Source organism: Hoplias malabaricus, chromosome 1 (assembly GCF_029633855.1).
Source record: "Hoplias malabaricus isolate fHopMal1 chromosome 1, fHopMal1.hap1, whole genome shotgun sequence".
Taxonomy (NCBI): Eukaryota; Metazoa; Chordata; class Actinopteri; order Characiformes; family Erythrinidae; genus Hoplias; species Hoplias malabaricus.
In genome coordinates, this window is record NC_089800.1 from 41,093,848 (window position 1) to 41,111,487 (window position 17,640).

The following is a 17,640-nucleotide window of genomic DNA, read 5'->3' on the forward strand; positions in this document are numbered from 1 at the left end:
CAGTAGAAATGCTCCGTGATTAACTTGGAAAGAAAAGTTCTAACGTTGATTTGAACTGAAAATTTACGAATGTTTTTCTACTGTAAAGTTGCTATTTTGGAGATGCATGTTTTTTACTCTGTTACTTCAGATATTCATTGTTACTTTATTATCAGTGTTAGTGTTATGATAGGTCTTATTTGTTACTTTAGGGCTAGATATGTCTTGTCTTGTCAACACGGAGCGATAGTGAGTAACGAAATTTCGATTCCTTTGTTTGTCTGGTACATGTGAAGACTTGACAATAAAGCTGACTTATTGGACAGTGGCAAAATGACAGTCCAGGATTCTACATCAGAATTAAACCAGATGTTCTTGGTCGTCTTGGTTCTTATAAAACCATTGCAGTTAGAATTACAGTCACAATATTCATCAGACAAATGTCAGTTAGATTTTCCAGAACCATTCAGCCCTGTCTTAATCATGCATCAATTCTCAAATGTTTTGCTCTATTGTCAAACCTGATCATGTGTTTAAATACTTATGTTATTTTTCTTTTCATTTCCTATTAAAACTGTCCCCACTCCTCAAGAAGCTGTCTCTGGAGAACTGACTGACACAGAAATCAGTCATAGGTGAAATGAAGTTGTTAAATCGCAGCATATGACACCTCCTGAGATGGCAATATTGTAGGGATAAAATATGGTTAAATATTCATGCTTACTTCAATTCATTAACCATAAATGAGCATGTCTACAGCAGGGAGTTGTGAAGTAATTGGCTGTGTGTTACGCTCAGGCACTCTGCCTATCCTCACTGCCACCGTTCATGGTGGGCTGTTCCAGCACTGTGGCCTTATATCCTATTCACACAGACTTTTATGAGCCGAGAGGGACCCAGGGAAAGGGAGGGGGTTTCCATGGCGACGCTTAGTGGGGACCATCACTGTGGTTGTTCCATGATCGGCAAGCAAATGCAAACCCGCGTTAACAGGCACTGGCAGCTCAGCGGTGCAGATTGGTCCCCATATGCAGCTGCCTGACTCTGTTACGTAATGCCGTGTTGTTTGATGTCTCTTGTGTGACAACAGTGAAAGATGCACCATTCTGTATGCTGGAGGTGTGACATTATGCAAATCGTACGATGCACATTGTCCTTTCTGCATCACAGCATGATATTAAATTCATTTATTCATTCATTGTCTGTAACCGCTTATCCAATTCAGGGTCGCTGTGGGTCCAAAGCCTAGCTGGAATCACTGGGAGCAAGGCGGGAACACACCCTAGAGGGGCCGCCAGGGCAACACACACGCACACATTCACTGACACACTCACACCTATGGACACATCGCCAATCCACCTACCAAGGTGTGTTTTTGGACCATGGGAGGAACCCGTCTAGTTCAGAAAACTGAATTTGAAGATGCACCTGTGGTCCGTACTTAAGTAATTTCTTTGTCAATACTTAAAAAATGTAATAGTTTAATCATAATTTATAGATTTATACATTATGTTCCGGACCTTGGTTTGAGAAAATGTTTACTAACCGGACCTTAATGAATTTTAATTAATTATCCCTGATAATTTAGACTGTATATAGTTTTATTTTTTCTGAGTATGTTATGAATTTTTTTGTTAGTGCAGTGATTCCCAAGCTTTTAACTTTTTCTGCAATGCCACCCCCCAACGATTTTCAAGCCTCGCAATCAGATTTGTATGCACACATGTATTTTTTTTCTTCTTAATTAATGCAATGTCTTATTGAACAAGTACTTCTTATTTGCCTGAACAGTGACAAGTTTGAGTATGTCTATCTATTACATGCATTTCATACCTGTGCAGGAGAAATCTTTAATGCAGCGTTTATCATCATCCCTTTCACATGCAAAAACAACTCTCCTCTTTGTGAATTATGGTAAAACTAAATTGCTTTCAAGCTGTGTTATACACATTTTACAGATTTGTAAAATTATAGTTCTCCTTAAATTATTTTTTCAAACTCAAACTAGGAACATAGTCCTGCATTATTCCAAACCCCTAATTTAAGTGGACGTTTTTAGATGTGTGTTGTAACAGCGGCCAGGCTGCAGGTTTTTCGCTCCAAATGTATGAATTCTGTCGAGGAGTCTAATCTCTTCTTAACATAAACATGCACCTGCTTGGAGGAAATTCAAAGCAAAACTGGATGCAGCAAGTTGTCAAACTTGAGTAAATTGAGCAGAACATGTAAGCCCCATGTGTAATATCTTCTCTCACACTCTCTTTCAAATGCATATGCATAAGGGAGAGTGATGAATTTGTGTATTTTTATATAGACAGCTCATAAGATGGCAGTAAATACATCTCATTCGTGCCTGAAAAAGCTTAGTACTTGTGTCTAAAACTAATAAGAAGCAGGTTATATCACATGTTGCTCTTTTCAGGAGCATAAGGTCCTAAAGCTAAGTGAATATATTCTTCACCTGTCTGTTTTGGATATGCAAATGCCACATCTCTGACCATGTGAGTCAAATTAGCTCTCACACTTTGACTTGCCCGTAGGCAGAATACATCACCATAATCTGATGTAAATAAAGAATTGATAGTATTGCAAGTCATAGGATGGAATTGTTAACACATAGCATTGAGAAGACTTCAGAGCCATGGTAGAAATGGGGCAACGGTGATTCGCCCCAGTCATGCAAGCCTCTAAGAAGCTAGATCTTAAGAGGGAAGTGTGGAGTTTACGCTGCTCACATGAATACTGTACAAAAGCTTCAGTCAGCAAAAGCTCTGCAGAGTTGGTTTAATTATCTTTTTTTTCAGGAGCAAGCCACAGCCTCCCCAGGCTACTGATAAGCAGCTCATTATATTCTATATGCGATGGCACCACTCTAGGAGCAGCACAGGCTGTAAACACACGGAGGTAATCAGCTTAGCCTGGCCCAGAAGCTGGTGTAACGTGACAGGTGTCTTACACGTACAGTAGGCGCCTGCAGCAAAAAATAACATGGCTGATTCAGTATCTGGGGCTGCAGGAGGACAACCACTATCGGAATTCATTCAAACGCCGGTGCCGCCAAGCCTCTACTACTGATCTCACACATTAACACTCTGAGGCTCCGAAATAGCAAACCCCAAAATAATTATCATAAGAGCGACTCCAGCACCAGCAAAGGAATGCTACATAATTATGCAGATTGCAGTGCCACTGAAATTCACTGTGACGACAGATTTGGCACGCGCTCCAATTAAGAGCACGAGACGTCAGTGTAAGATGCTGAAGTGAAGCATATGTTGTGTTAATATGACATTGATGTGCTGAACAAGAATGGATAGTTTTTGTTAAGAAAATGTATTTAAAACAATATGACAGCGCAGTCTCTAAGGACAGACGAATCAACAGTGTGCTATTTAAAGTTTTTTAAAAGTATAGTCTCTGAAGTGTGAAGTAAGTTTGGGCAGTTATGTAAATTCACACACACAAAAAAGATTGAGTGACAGCTAAAGAAATATTTCACTGCAAACTGACAGCTGACTCTCATGCTACAGAACCTCCGTCTCTGCTAGTTCCGCTTCTGATTTTCACATTACTTGTTCACATGATGTACTCTAGATTTATCAACTTAGTGCTGATTAAAGGGGACATGAAAAAAAAAAAAAAACAGCGTGCATGTGCACAATAATTAAGGGATCTGGAGCTGTGATATGTGAAATGAAAATGCAGTCATTTTCTTTTTTAACATGGGAGTAAAACAAGCTGTTCTGATTTTGTGCTGCTTCTTAAGGTGCTTACACTCTAGACATCGCAGTAGACAAATACACATGCAGCATTTGCGTATGGCTGGAGCACAGTCTGTATTGCTCAAATTCCAGTAGGAATCGAGACGTATTACAACTGGAAAGAAATATGGACAGTTGAAACCCAAACAAAACCTGACAAACCAGCGTAAACAAACACACTGTGCTAGGCTGCCGCACCAAGAAGCGAATCTTTATTTTCTGTCACTCTGGCGTCATACAGAACTGGGAAAGAGTACACTACCCCGATTAGCCTTTCCTCCATTTTGAATTTTCATCTGTTGTCTGTCTGTGCCTGCCCATCCTCGTTTCTGTCGAATTGACATGCCTCCACATCTGAGTCTGTTACAGCAAAAATTGAAATGGTTTGTGTGTGTTTTTTTTTTTTTTTTTTAATAGACAGAGCATCATTAACTGCATTCAGGTACGTTTGTAGTCTGTCAGAGCAGACACAGATTCCTAACTGAAATACATATGAGGAATACGTTTCTGATGCTCTGTCAGCCTCTAGTGTTTGAAGAGACTTCAGAAAAGTCCCTCCTCTTCTGCGACCTGCATTTATGCGAGAGCACAAAGATTGGGTTAAACAGAGCAAAACAAACTCAATGAGCACAGAGAAGAGTACTGATTAGATGTCGGGAAATGAGAACAGAGACGATAAATAATAAAGCAAAAATGGCTAAAAAGCAGAGATGCTTCTGCTATTTGCTCCTCACTCCTGGACTCTCACACTAAACTGAGCTGTGGCTCATTCTCATTTAAAGGAAGCAACTGAAACTGGCTGTTCTGAACAGGGCTGTTTAGACAGGTGGTGAATGATGTTCTTTGTTTGATCCTTGTGGTATTTTGACCAAAGCTTTTCTCAGACTCATTTATGCTTCTGTGTTGACTCAGTGGAAAGTATACTGTAGCCTGCGCAAATGCCCTACGCCGTTGTGAGCATTCAGACATGTCTGTGTGTCGCAAGGTAAAAATATTATGTAGTGTGCCTTTTAAGACACCAGAATTATTAACTGTGAACTGTGACAAAGGGAATGTTTTAGAGAATGATGATCAATAATTTACATATTAGACCACATTTGCATATTTCACAATATTTAATATCAATTATTGACCAAAATTAAAGTATAGCAAACTTCATTTCCATTCTAGTGTACATTCAAAGCTCATTCAAAGACAAACTGGCATTGATAGCGTCCTGACGTGCTGCATTGTCCTTTTCAGCAGCTGTGAGTTATGCATGTTAGGCTAAAAGTAGAGCAACTTGTGCATTTTTTAACCTTTACAGTTGATGATCTTTTAGATATTGCAGGGTCCGGCTGGAATGAGTCAGCTTGCTCTATTTGTTCGTATGGTGCATAAATGGGGGCTTGTTACCCTGCTATTTTGAGAATTGAGCAAATGCCTCCATACCGAAGCCTAGAAACCGTGGAGAAAAGTTTGTTTTTGCAGAGCCCATTCTCGCTCTGTGGTACTTCTGAGGAATCATAGCCTTTAACCCTGTTCCAAGAGAGTGCCGGACATCCAGGACATTAACATACACTGCACACCATTTAGGCTGCGCAACATTCGGTTTCACGTTGCCAAGCAACAGGGCCATCATGGCGGGAATGCGGCTTGCTGGACTTCTAGCAAGCCTTTGCTTTCAAGGGAAAGTAGGTACTGTAGCTCACTGCTGCTCGAGGGGAGCATCTCTGTCAAGGATTCGGCCTAATTGGTTGACTTAACTTGTTTTTTAGCTGTCCATGTAGATGGCTTCATCTCAGATTTGTGTTCAGCACTGACCCTCATGGAGTCTGAATTCATTAAACCTGTCGCTCGTGCGTTTTCTTGATTAACCTCCGTTTAGAAGGCTAGTCTGTGTTGAATGTGTAGTATGCTCAGGTTTATCTGTCCTGAGTAGGTTTGTCAGTGAGGTGAATGTTTACTTTGAACCAGGAGCTCTCCAAGACCCCAAACCTGCTGCGATTTTTAATGCATGGCGAGTCCAAGTTGAGGTCTCAATCCGTGTGAATGAGTTATTAAAATGCTGAATGCATTGGAGCAGTGCTGTTGGATAGAGGTAATGGACCCTGCCTTCACAGTGTTTTGGTCAGTTCATGCCCTTCACATGTCATATTGCTCAGTGGTTTGCACTCCATGGAAATGAGAGAATGAAAAGTGAGCTCTTAGGATTATTTGCAGTAAATGTCATTTCGATTAAAAATAAATAAATTAATAATACAAAAAAAAAATAAAACAGTAACAGTACTCTGCATAATACTGTGATAATTTGTCAGTTTCACCAGAACAAAAGAAGTGAATACTCTAAATGCACAGCTCTGGATGGACAAATTAGAGAACAATGGTCTCGATTGTTCTGTCATGTTTAGGCATATTTAAAGCGTATGTGATGCGTTTGTGTCTCAGACTGACCCATTGCTATCACTAGAACTTAAAGCTCCAGGGAACCCAAATCCTTTTTGCTATCCAAGTAGATTAATCTTTCTGTTGTTATTACATGTCCTATGAGTATCATCCCAGTGGCTAATAAATGACCAAGGGATTTCACCAAATTTCTCCACTTTCTGGATAAATTGGCTTTCCTGCTCTTGGGTAGCACTCATGTAAGCAGTATTCTCATTAATCTCAAGGCAGTCGCTGTATGTAGCTCATTTGTAGCTCTTGTTCACTTGTTTATTCATTCGTTTATTTATCCAAGCTGCCATGCCAGGATTCTTTGTGTGTGAGTTTGGACTCCTTGGATGAAAATCAAACAGTCAAGAGAACGAGTATCTTACCTTTAAGATCTCTCCAACTTTTATGAGGATATTCTAGAACAGCACCTGCATACATGGTCTATTTATTTAATTCCTTTCCTCTCACTGTGTTTAATTCTACTACGGTGGTATTTCAGGTTGTGGAGTCTTAGGGAGAGAATGATACCAGTCAAGGGCCAAGCTCAGGTAGTTCACATACTTTAGATCTTTAAAGCCCTGTTTTATTTTTAAAGCCCATATTTCTGGCTTCTGGTTGGATGTATTAACTAACAGTCAATTTTGGTGTTCTGCAAAGTTTCAGCTAAATATTATTACACCACTGTGTAAAATACCTGCAATGTAGTTTAATGGGTATGAGTGTTATATATTTATTTGTTAGTCAGGTTGCAGTGAATTTTATGGATGTTATTTTGTCCTATAACACACAGCTTTTATCAGCTTGGTTTCTTGCAGTCAGTCTGAATAGATTTTTTTCCCGTCAATATTATTTGTACCTTGCTTCTTGCTGCTTCTGTTTTCTGTAGTCATTAGCTAACCGTATCTTACACAGTTTACGTATCATTTGTTCTACTTTTTAAAAACAAAATACCAGTTTATGTAGCAGAGCTGTAAAATACATAAAGTACCCATGAAAGTAACTACATATGTAAAGGACATTTTATTTTATTTTATATTGTAAGTGGAATATTGAAGTTGAAGTTGAATAATATTTATTACAGAGATGCTATGAGACCAAACTTGCATCCATATTTCAGTTTGGATTTTTGTAACTACTTGTAGGTGACAGTTACATTGACACATCAAAAACATATTTAGTTATTATTTCCAGGAAAATAATGCCCTAATGAATTAAATGCTGCTTAGCTGTAACTCTACATCTTCGCCTTCATTAAGTACCCACCCACATAATTAACCCTGGATTCAATCACTTTTTAGACCCCCACTCCCCACCTGCAGCTCCAAAACTCCACCCTGAATTCCAGGGGATTGGAATTGTCAATAAAGAACAATGTAACTGTACCTTTAAAGGTACAACAGGGGTTTTAAACTCTAGTTGTGTTCCCTAAGGGTATATTATATTCTCTTCTCCAGAAGAAGTTAATTTTTTGTAACTTTCTTTATAGATCTGTGTAAAAATAAAGAAAATAATATAAAAAAAAGTCCTGGAGCTGAAATTGGGCGTATAAAGTTTTTGTGATGTTTTATAAAGGCTTCTAAGTTTATATATTTTTTTTAGATTTTTGTGAAGGACTTTTATATTGGGGGCAGCACGGTGGCTCAGCAGGTAGTGTCTCAGTCACACAGCTCCAGGGACCAGTGGGTTTGAGTCTCGCTCCGGGTGAGGACTCCCCTGTGAGGAGTTTGGTGTGTTCTCCTCGTGTCCACGTGGGTTTCCTCCAGGTGCTCCGGTTTCCTCCCATGGCTCAAAAACACACCTGGATTGGTGCCTCAAAAGAGTCCATAGGTGTGAGAGAATGTGTCACCCTGTGAAGGACTGGCGCTCCCCCCAGGGTGTGGTTCTGGACCCACCTTAACCCTGAACTGGATAAGTGGTTACAGACAATGAATGAATTAATTATTATAGAATATAAAACAATTATGTTGTCTAACTAAGGGAACTGAATGCATCCTGTGACAGTTTTTTTTTTTTTTTTGAGTGTAAGAAACCCTGGTCGTCTGAAATTCCCTGTCTGTGACTCCCTGGAACATTGCAGTTGCAGTGAAAATACTCAGACCTGGCACTGAGTGCTTATTTCACTCATCATACGTAATTGAGCTTACGGAACACCACACAGACATGTCAACAAGATACAAAACCTGATTTTCCCTCGTGGGGGTCTTTTAGCATAGACAAATATGCTAAATATACAAGCCTGGAAATTGGATTCAAGTTCCAGCTCCGAAGACATTTTGTGTAGGTTGTTTTTCACATTAGCCTTTTCCACATTAGTTCTACCTGTATGTCATTTGACATAAATGTAAAGTATATTAAGGGAGGTAAAATTATTATCAAAAAAGGACTGTGTTAATCAACACACCCTCGTGTATCCGGTATAGACTTTTTTTTTTCACACAGCTTACATGGATGTGTACGTGTATGAACAAAATTGGCCCCTTTTGGATGCTTCCCCATGTCCTCACAACATGAAGCAGTGATTGCGTAGGTTGTTGCAATTGATGAGAGGGCCCAATAAGTGTGCCCACACAGAGAGAGAGACATGTTCTTCTTACTCTACTGCACTCTGATTGAATCTCTATGGCTCAGACCACTGAAACATGGATGAACCAGGTATCAAACAGTGGAACAGAAACATGGGCTCCTGGCTGCTTCTTTGTGGATATTTGTCCATGGCAGTGTAATCTAGCAGCAATCTCTAGATTTGAAATCTTGTCCAAGTTGTTCGGCCACAGTCAGGTCCCTTATCAGAAGAATTCATGATGACACTATGAGAGAATAAGAAAGTGTTGTTTACTTTGAGATGTTTGAAACTTATTTTGGCCGCAAAAACCAAAGCAAGATCTACTGCAGTCCTTGCTTTTTGTGCAGTAGGATGACTTCTGCATTAAAATGAAGCCTAGCTACTTAGCATTTGAGCAAAGTAATGAACTGATTAGGCTCCGGGGTTTAAAATTACAGGAGTTCCTTAGGTCTGGAGAATTTCGCACATAGCTGTTAACAGTGTTAATCAGAATTAATGATCACAGTTATAGTATCACACAGATTAACCATTTCTGACAATCACATCGCAGCAGTGTTCCTTACTGATTTCGATTCAGTATAAGACTTTAATAGCAGGGCAGTAATTAGTGTTGTGCAGACCAATGTTGTGATTTTGCACAGCCCTGACAAGAACTTGTTTTATGTTATAACCATTAAATGTGAGAAGAAACTCTTAACTGTAGTAATCAGGCTAATGTTGTACTATACTTTCTTATATTGTTCCTTCTCAAGCAGTCCTGAGATGGCTGAAATTACTCAGCTCTTACATCAAATACCATCAGCCACTGGAGTGCCGAAGGTAATGATTGTGGTTCAAAAGGGTGGTCACTACTTTCAGTCCCAAGTAGCAGCGTGATGATCAAAAATGGTTTGATATAGAGGGTGTTCAGCCATACATTGTATTGCCCCTGTCTAAAAGTTAATAGTGGATAGTGTCAGTAATGTTAGACTGTTCATATCTTTAGGTAATGGGTTGTAATAATAGGACAGGTCTTGTATTTGCCATTGTAGAATTATACTGGGCCTATCGCAATAATTATATTATCGACTTATAAATTATATGAACATATTTGCTGACCTCAATATAGCAGATTGTATTTTCCTAGGGCTGGACATTAATTCAGTATCAATATATATTGCAATATAAAATGTTTCAATAACAAAAATATGATCTTCATTATTCCAATATACATTATTTCCAGCATCTGTCACTGACTGACAGTCATTACAGGGCACTGTTGTAAGTTCAGCGCTCAGTTTAAAATTGAGTTTAAAAAGAATAATATTGACAATATCAAGAGGTTTATGTTTGATGGTGATGTAATGTTTCTTGTCTGTTCTTAGAAGCTTTTAAGTGGATTTTATGTTGTTTATATCGATATTGGAATTATATCGTATCAATCAAAATTAAGAAATATATCGTGATATAAATTTTGGCCATATCATCCAGCCCTATATTTGCCTAAGAGTGAATATCACCAGTATTTTAAACACACACTCTGTTCTGTTCCCTGGTTTTCTGTGGTCCATTGATTCTGGAGATATTATGTTAATTTGGCTTTATTTTATTTATCTATCGTTACGCTTATATAGCGCCCTTCTAGATACCCAAGGTACCCACTTTACAATTCACACTGCTCAGAACACTCAATCCACACACACTGGTGAGAAGCGGTAGCCAAATGCGCACAGCGTACTCTCAACCAGGAACGACCGTCCACCTGGAGGACTGCATCGGGCACTAGGATTTCACCCAGGACAGAGGGCCAATCCATATCTGGGCACACACACATTCACTCACACATACAGACATTCATTCACATACACACTCATTCACTCATACACCAGGAAATTTATTAGAGAAGCCAATTCACCTACCCCTTTTTTTGAACTGTGGGAGGAAACCGGAGACCCCAGAGGAAACCCACGCAGACACAGGGAGAACATGGAAACTCCACCCAGATGGGACTTGAACGCAAGATCCCAGCGCTAAGAGGCGAACGTGCTAACTACTAAGCATATATATATATATATATATATATATATATATATATATATATCAGCATATTCTTTTTGGCATGTTTTTGGAAAAAAACTATTTTTTTTCTTTTGCAAAAAATTAATTGCTTTATAAACTGGTGCAATTGCATCATTATGCTATTATATTATCATAATATCAGTGGCATAAAATGATTCTAAAATGACAATAATATTGTTTATCACCATTATTTCTGGAACAGTATATCAGCACAAAATGGCTGTTGTGACAGGTCTAGGCTCTACACCTTTTCATTCCTTGGTCACATTTCCATTAGGACAGCTCTATTAGACAATTCTTACTTGTCATGTGTTTGCCATTTATTTATTTAGACTGAATCCAGCTCCATGCCCCAGTTCTCATAGTTAATTGTAGTGGTGGGCAAAATGGCAAAAATACATTATCACAATTTTTTTTTGGCAGGATCACAATCTCAATATTATCACGATTATTTTTGATACTGGTTTTTAACCACTTTTTTTTCCATTTTCCTCCTGAAATTACATACCCAAATCTTGAGGCAGTGGATAAACTAGAGGCAATGTTATGTATTTTAAGCAATGTTACAAAAAAGCCTTCAGAATTTTTTAATATATTGAAATGAACTGCAGCAGACTGAATGTGCATCAGCACGATCCAACGATCTCCTGGTGATAGTTTATTGTGGACAAATTCTTATCCTTCATGATTTGATGTTGTATTATCGCACACCCCTAGTAAATAGTATTTTTGTATTTTTTTTGTTGGTTCCTTGGTGCATATCCGACTTTAACTGGAGATTTTCCATCAGCTACCGATCTAAGGAGTGTTTGAATCTCTTCAAAAAACCCCTGTGTAAATTAATGAGCTGCCATCGTGAGTCTGATTAAAAACAAATGTGATCTCTGCTGTACCTTGGAGATTTTACAGATAGCTAGTTTTTGCTTGATGTCTTCATTTTGTTATGATTGACATGTCTCACTTGCTTGGAATTGCGAGCGAGCAGGGACTAATAAGACACCAGTTACATGTACCAGGTACCAGAATTGCCTAATGGAAAAGCATAAAAGCTGAGTCGAGTCGGTACCTAGCAATGGAAAATTGCTATTAGTACCATCTATTGTAGTCAACCCTGAAGCCTAGCTGCTCACACACTGTGCATTACTGTAATAGAACTTGTGATTGCAGCATGTCTTGTTCAAAAACAGCCATATTAAAAGGCTTTCAGAAAATTATTTCTGTAGTCCACCGGTTGCTCTGCATACACAGTTAGCCCCATTTCACCCTGCTCTTCAATTGCCAGGAAACCTAAAGCCCAACCACAGATCAGTGCTATGTGTGGTGGATCATTCTCTGAACTGCTGTGGCACTGGCATTTGGCACAAGACACTTGACTGAATTGACAGTTCTTTTGTTGAGAAGACGTTTCCTCTCATTTATCCAGGATCAACATCTCATTAATTTCTGTCTGCACGTCCTTTAAATTGCAGACTAATTTATATTTTTAGAAAACATTCATTGGAAGCATCATTCTGTCAAAATTATTATGATGCAGCCAAAAAAAGTGGGGAAAATAAAAGGCACAAATACAGTAGAGTGTCTTTAGAAGAATAGTGTTTTTTTTTTTTATTAATTTATTTATTTTTTGAAAATCTGCAAATGTCTGCTAAATGTCTATTTTATGGAAAATTTCTGCTGTTTAATCCACCAATGACATACAGTAGCTTTTACAATGCAGTCAATACAGAGTGATAGGTGCAAACAAGGCATGCTACAATGCACTCTGCTCATGATTGAGTTCACAATTTTGAAACAAAATAAGCACCCCTGTAGTTTGTCCTCCTGCATGTGGGGAAAAACAGAAAATTTACCAAAAATCTAAAAACAAATAAATGCACCCCAGAAACCTTAAATCATCGACTTTTCAAGTGCATCGTCTTTTGCAAAAAAAAAAAAAAAAAAGTGTTTATTTATCTATCTATTTTTGTCTATTTTAATTTACTAACTCCTGTGTAAATATTTTATGAATGGACCAATAGAAATGCTCCAAAATTCCTTGGCATAAAAACTTTTTTACATTTACTTACATTGAAAGTCAAGGTTTTTTTCTTCTCATGTAAAATTACTGTTTGGAGATGTATTTTTTTTAGATAGCGACAATATACAGGTTGAGATGAAATATACCTTTGTGAAACAAACACGATTAACAAGAGGCCCTTTTCTGTCTCTCTAGGCTTTTTTGTTTCAGGAAACGAGGAAAACAAATTGTTGCCACACTTCAGGTTTTAAACATGACACGGCATCCTCATTCTCCAATTTCCCTTCTCCAGTTTCAGAATGGAAGCAACTGTAGCGTAGAGCGCGTTTATGGGAGTTAAATCAATTGCAACCTCTGATGTTCATAATGCAACTGCATTAAATGGCATAATAAACAGAATGCGATAGCGTCCTTCTCTACAATGTGCATTGACACGTTGTTGCATTGAGATGCACTGTGTAATAATGCTTCTATAAAGCCCTAGCTCAAGCCCTTCTGTTAATCAAATACAGATAGTTTGTTCGGCAACAGGAACCAGCAGCTTGCTCACACAGTTTAGTTCCACTCTGATTTATCTGTCTGCTATTGAAGTGTGTGTAGACAGTCAGTCAGTTTAGTGAGGCATGATGGTTAGTTGGTAGGCTGTTTGTCAGAGTGTCTGCACATCAGTTTACAATCTACTTGAGACAACAAAGAGACCCCCAAGTGTGTTGTGACACCCTGGTTTAGAATCCCTGCTCTAATTGCATTCATGCAATCAGTGAGTTGTAAAAAATAAAATCCAATTGTGGTTAATTCTGCAGTCTCTTTTGGCAATAAACTGTTGGTTGATTGAATTGCTGTCAGTTTTGAGAAATAAGTCTCTGGTTGGCTTTACTTCATAATTATCTTATTTTTCCAGCAGACATTAAAGGTTATACAGTACTGTTCTAGGAGCAGCCCACTCGATTAATATGTATTTCAGACAAACATGCATAGTGTTGTGGCATATCCAGCCAAGTTTGCTTTGTTTATGAAGGTCTGATTTGGCAGTTTCCCCAAATAGTCAGGGCTGTGGTTCAGAGACGAAATGTGTCGTTTCCTCATTTGCTATGCATTAAACCATCCACCTTTTAAGGGCGGAAGAGAGGCTCCCAGAAAGAATTGATGAAAATTTGAGATGACAGTGTTTGCTCCGAAAACCCCTACACATTCATTTAACACAGGCAGCACACACGTGGCTAATAATAGTTGTGTCAAGACATAAGAAATGGCCTCTGCACAAAAACAACACATTCTCAGGGGTATTGACAGAATATGCTGATTTAATTGGCTCTGGACTGCCTTCCCTTTTGACCATGATTTTTTTTTTTTTTTTGATTAAATTACTTGAAAGGCTAAAAATCCACTGAGCACCACCTGGGCGCAGATCGATATTCTTTTTCATCCGTTCCCCTCTGCCTTTACTTATTTCTCAAAAGTCTGTATGGGTCAAACATAGTGATGAAAAATGCTGAATGGTCTGATCACGTTTAAGCCAGGGCAGAATGGATTTTATTTTGCTTTGATTGAAATATCGATCTATTTGCTCTTGCCTGGCCGTTTGGACCTCCTCAGCGTTCTGCACACCATGCATTCGGAAGGAGTCAGAAGGCACTGTTGATGTAAAAAGAGTGCTCCACAGGAAGTCACCTATTTGCATGTAGCTGATCATTAAGTAACGTTCCATTCATGATTAGGATGTCGGTCCACTAATTACGGCTGTGTTTCAAAGTATAAGAGTGTGGAATTACTCAAGCAAGAGGTTGCTCTGTATGATCATTTTCACACCCTCTTATCACGAGTGGTTGTGTCAGCAGGGTTTCCATAGTTACTTGTTGCGTCTTCACGAAAGTGGTGAGGTCAGCCACCGGTGAGGAGTTAATGGAATGCGCTTTGAAAGACTCTACGTACTGCTGAATTATGCATGTGTCGGGCTACAGAGGAAAAGGCTTCATCTTTGAACCCTAAATATGTTCATAGACTTCTTTGCACCCATTCTGTCACTCTCACTCGCCTCTTTATTTCCCTGTGTTTGATAGGGGGAAAAGAGAAAAGCTTATCTAGCCAGACCACAGTGCTACAAAAGCAACTTTTGTATGTAAGTGTTGTGCTTACATTCTTTGTTACAGTTAACTGTGCTGCCACATCTGTGCGACTGACGAGACTTGTCTACAACTACAATAATTAAGCAACAACCTGCAAGAAAATTGCCTGCTAAACACACTCCACGAGTTTGTTAAATAGTGCTTTCCTGACTAAGATAATTGTTATGTGTCAAGGGTAAATGGTCAGATATGATTCAGTGTTTGCCCTAGATCTTTGTTTTTTTCCCTCAGGCTGCTTGGTAAATTTTTAAAAGCTTAAATATTTACAGCATCTTCATGCATATGTTAATTTGTCAAACATGTACATGGCAGCAATAGTGTCATATTACATTTACATTAATATTTGGCAGAGATGCTTATCCAGAGCAACTCAGAATTTAGTTCTGTTACAGATGTAGACAAATTTAGCTTTCAGCCTGTTTCTCAATACCAAGAACACAAAGAATGGACTTGTGTTCTCTAGAAGGACGTTTAAGATCGGGTTCACCAGACGTTCTCAATGGCAGCTCGTGAACAAACGCATCCTTGTTATTTAGGGTAGTGTGAGAACAACATCCAGTTACTTTAAAGGTTCTTGGAGTTTGTGTTTTTGAGTACTGGAACGTAACTCTGGCAGTGGAAGATAACGTCAAGCAAGAACACGAGAACGTAAGGACACACATTGAGAAATGGTCTAAGAGTCTTGTCCATAGTCTTTTTATTTGAAATGGCCCATTAGAAATGGCAGCACTATCACCTACTGATAGAAACAAGAGGGTTGCCTATTGCACTGATATTTTAGGCTGGCAAAGTTACCAGGACACATTCAAACAAAACCAGGGCTGGGCAGGTAATTAAAAATTAATTAACTTTGTCATTCAGAACATCCCCCAACTCTGTGTCCATGTACTTTACCATTAAAACCACACTACAGGTGTCATGAGTTTATGCCCCATCCAGTCTGCCACATGGTTTTTATGTTCTCTTCAAATGTTGCTTCTGATGCCAACCAGCAACTCGAGCAGCTTGAACCAAATTAAAATACTGTGTCTGTGTTTTGGACATGTTTTGACTTTAGTGAAGACGACACTGAACATGCAGAGGTCAAATGTAAACACTGACAAAATAACGACCAAAGTTAATCCCACCAGTTTGTTTCAACACCCCAATCACAATCACATCACCAAATATGAACAGTGCATCGGCCAAAAAAGACCCACAAGCTCCCAGTACCATCAGTTTAAAAAGAAGTCCCCAATTAAATACTAGTGCATATTAACAGTACAGAATTTGTCAGTGAATTATGAGGGCAAGAAAGGCAGTGGTGAAAAACACTTTTTTATAAAATTCAGATGATGTTTCCTCACCATTTTCTAGTTCCTCAGTTTGTTTGTGTTATTGTTGTTAATTATGATTTAGATTTGTGGTTATATTGCCCTGCACTAAACTAGTAGAGCGTAAAATGCACAAGCTTGTTTAGAAGATGTGTGGCAACAAGCCAGCACAGCAATATATTTTGATTCTTGCCAAACAAATATGGAGACCACAGGGTGGTTTTCTGTCCGTGCAGAAAATGGTTATCATTACATCGTTATATCATTATTAAGTAAAATTTAGCAGGTATACCAGTGCGTTAATAATAATTCCATCAGGGATACTGCAACACCGGGCTTTAGTGCACAGCCCCTTTTCTTGCTGTCTTAGTAACTTCAGTATTTCCTTCTTTTTTGTGTGCGTTTTCTTTTGCAGTCTCGCTGCGAGTGGACATCACACCTGCACAAGGTGAAATCAGCGTTGGAGAGTCGAAGTTCTTTCTCTGTGAAGGTATGTTTGTGCTTGGAGCTTTGTTTTTCTTCTTCAAGGCTTGGCTCTGTTCATGGTCTTTTAGTTGTGTTTTTTTTTCCTTTCCCTCTCTCACTCATCTGAAGGAATTGCGTGTTACACCTCCTCTCTGCCTGTAACTCATCTCAGCGTAGGCTGAATCACTTGCACAGGTTTCCCTCTCTCGGGCTTCATTTAGAGACAATCTCAGAGATGTGGGCCAGCAGCTCTTGTAATTGCTCTCCTCACTGAACCATTACCAAAGCTTCTAGTCCAGTAGTTTGGCCAGCGGACTAGTAACCACAGGTCTTGCCCAGCTCCCTGAAATTCCGGTTCTGCTCTTGAACAGAGCACTTAATCTCAATTGATTTCAGTGAAATATTCCGTTGCCTTCAGACCTAATTTGTCCCTGATGGATGCTCTTCTTCCCTACGGATCCCGGGGCAATGTTTGTTTTAAAGGAATGATGTATATCACAGCTTATAGAGTTGAGCATTAATAATGCAGGATGATGAATGGACCTGTTCATGTTCTGAAGTTGTGCCTTTTGTTGCGGAATAGTTGTAGGTGGAGTGAAGGGAATCGACTGGTTCTCACCAAGTGGCGAGAAGATTGAAAGCAACAGGCAAGACATCACTGTGATACGAAATGACGAGACGTCCTCTACTCTCACCATCTACAACGCCAACGTTGACAGCGCTGGGACGTACAAGTGCGTCGCCACCAGCGGTGACCAGCAAGCCGAGGCCACAGTCAATGTGAAGATATACCGTATGCATTAGTCTCTATTACACTTGTTTTCCTCCTCTCCCTCTGTTTACTGGCTGTTTAGTGTGATCCTTGTCCTTTTGGGACTGTGCTACTATTGAGCGAGAAAGACCATTTAAGTAGTGTTGCTGTTTGCGTTTTATTGCCCCACAA

The 17,640-nt window shown here is 39.1% G+C and overlaps 1 protein-coding gene across 8 annotated transcripts in view; it reads left to right on the forward strand.

The window, feature by feature from the left end:
- Positions 1-17,640, forward strand: part of ncam1b (neural cell adhesion molecule 1b) — a 122,188-nt gene that overhangs the window by 42,110 nt on the left and 62,438 nt on the right. For all 8 annotated transcript variants that reach the window (XM_066662583.1, XM_066662588.1, XM_066662586.1 and 5 more), the window contains exons 2-3: positions 16,648-16,722; positions 17,281-17,490. In XM_066662583.1, coding sequence (XP_066518680.1) covers positions 16,648-16,722; positions 17,281-17,490 — 285 coding nt within the window. The remainder of the gene's footprint in view (positions 1-16,647; positions 16,723-17,280; positions 17,491-17,640) is intronic.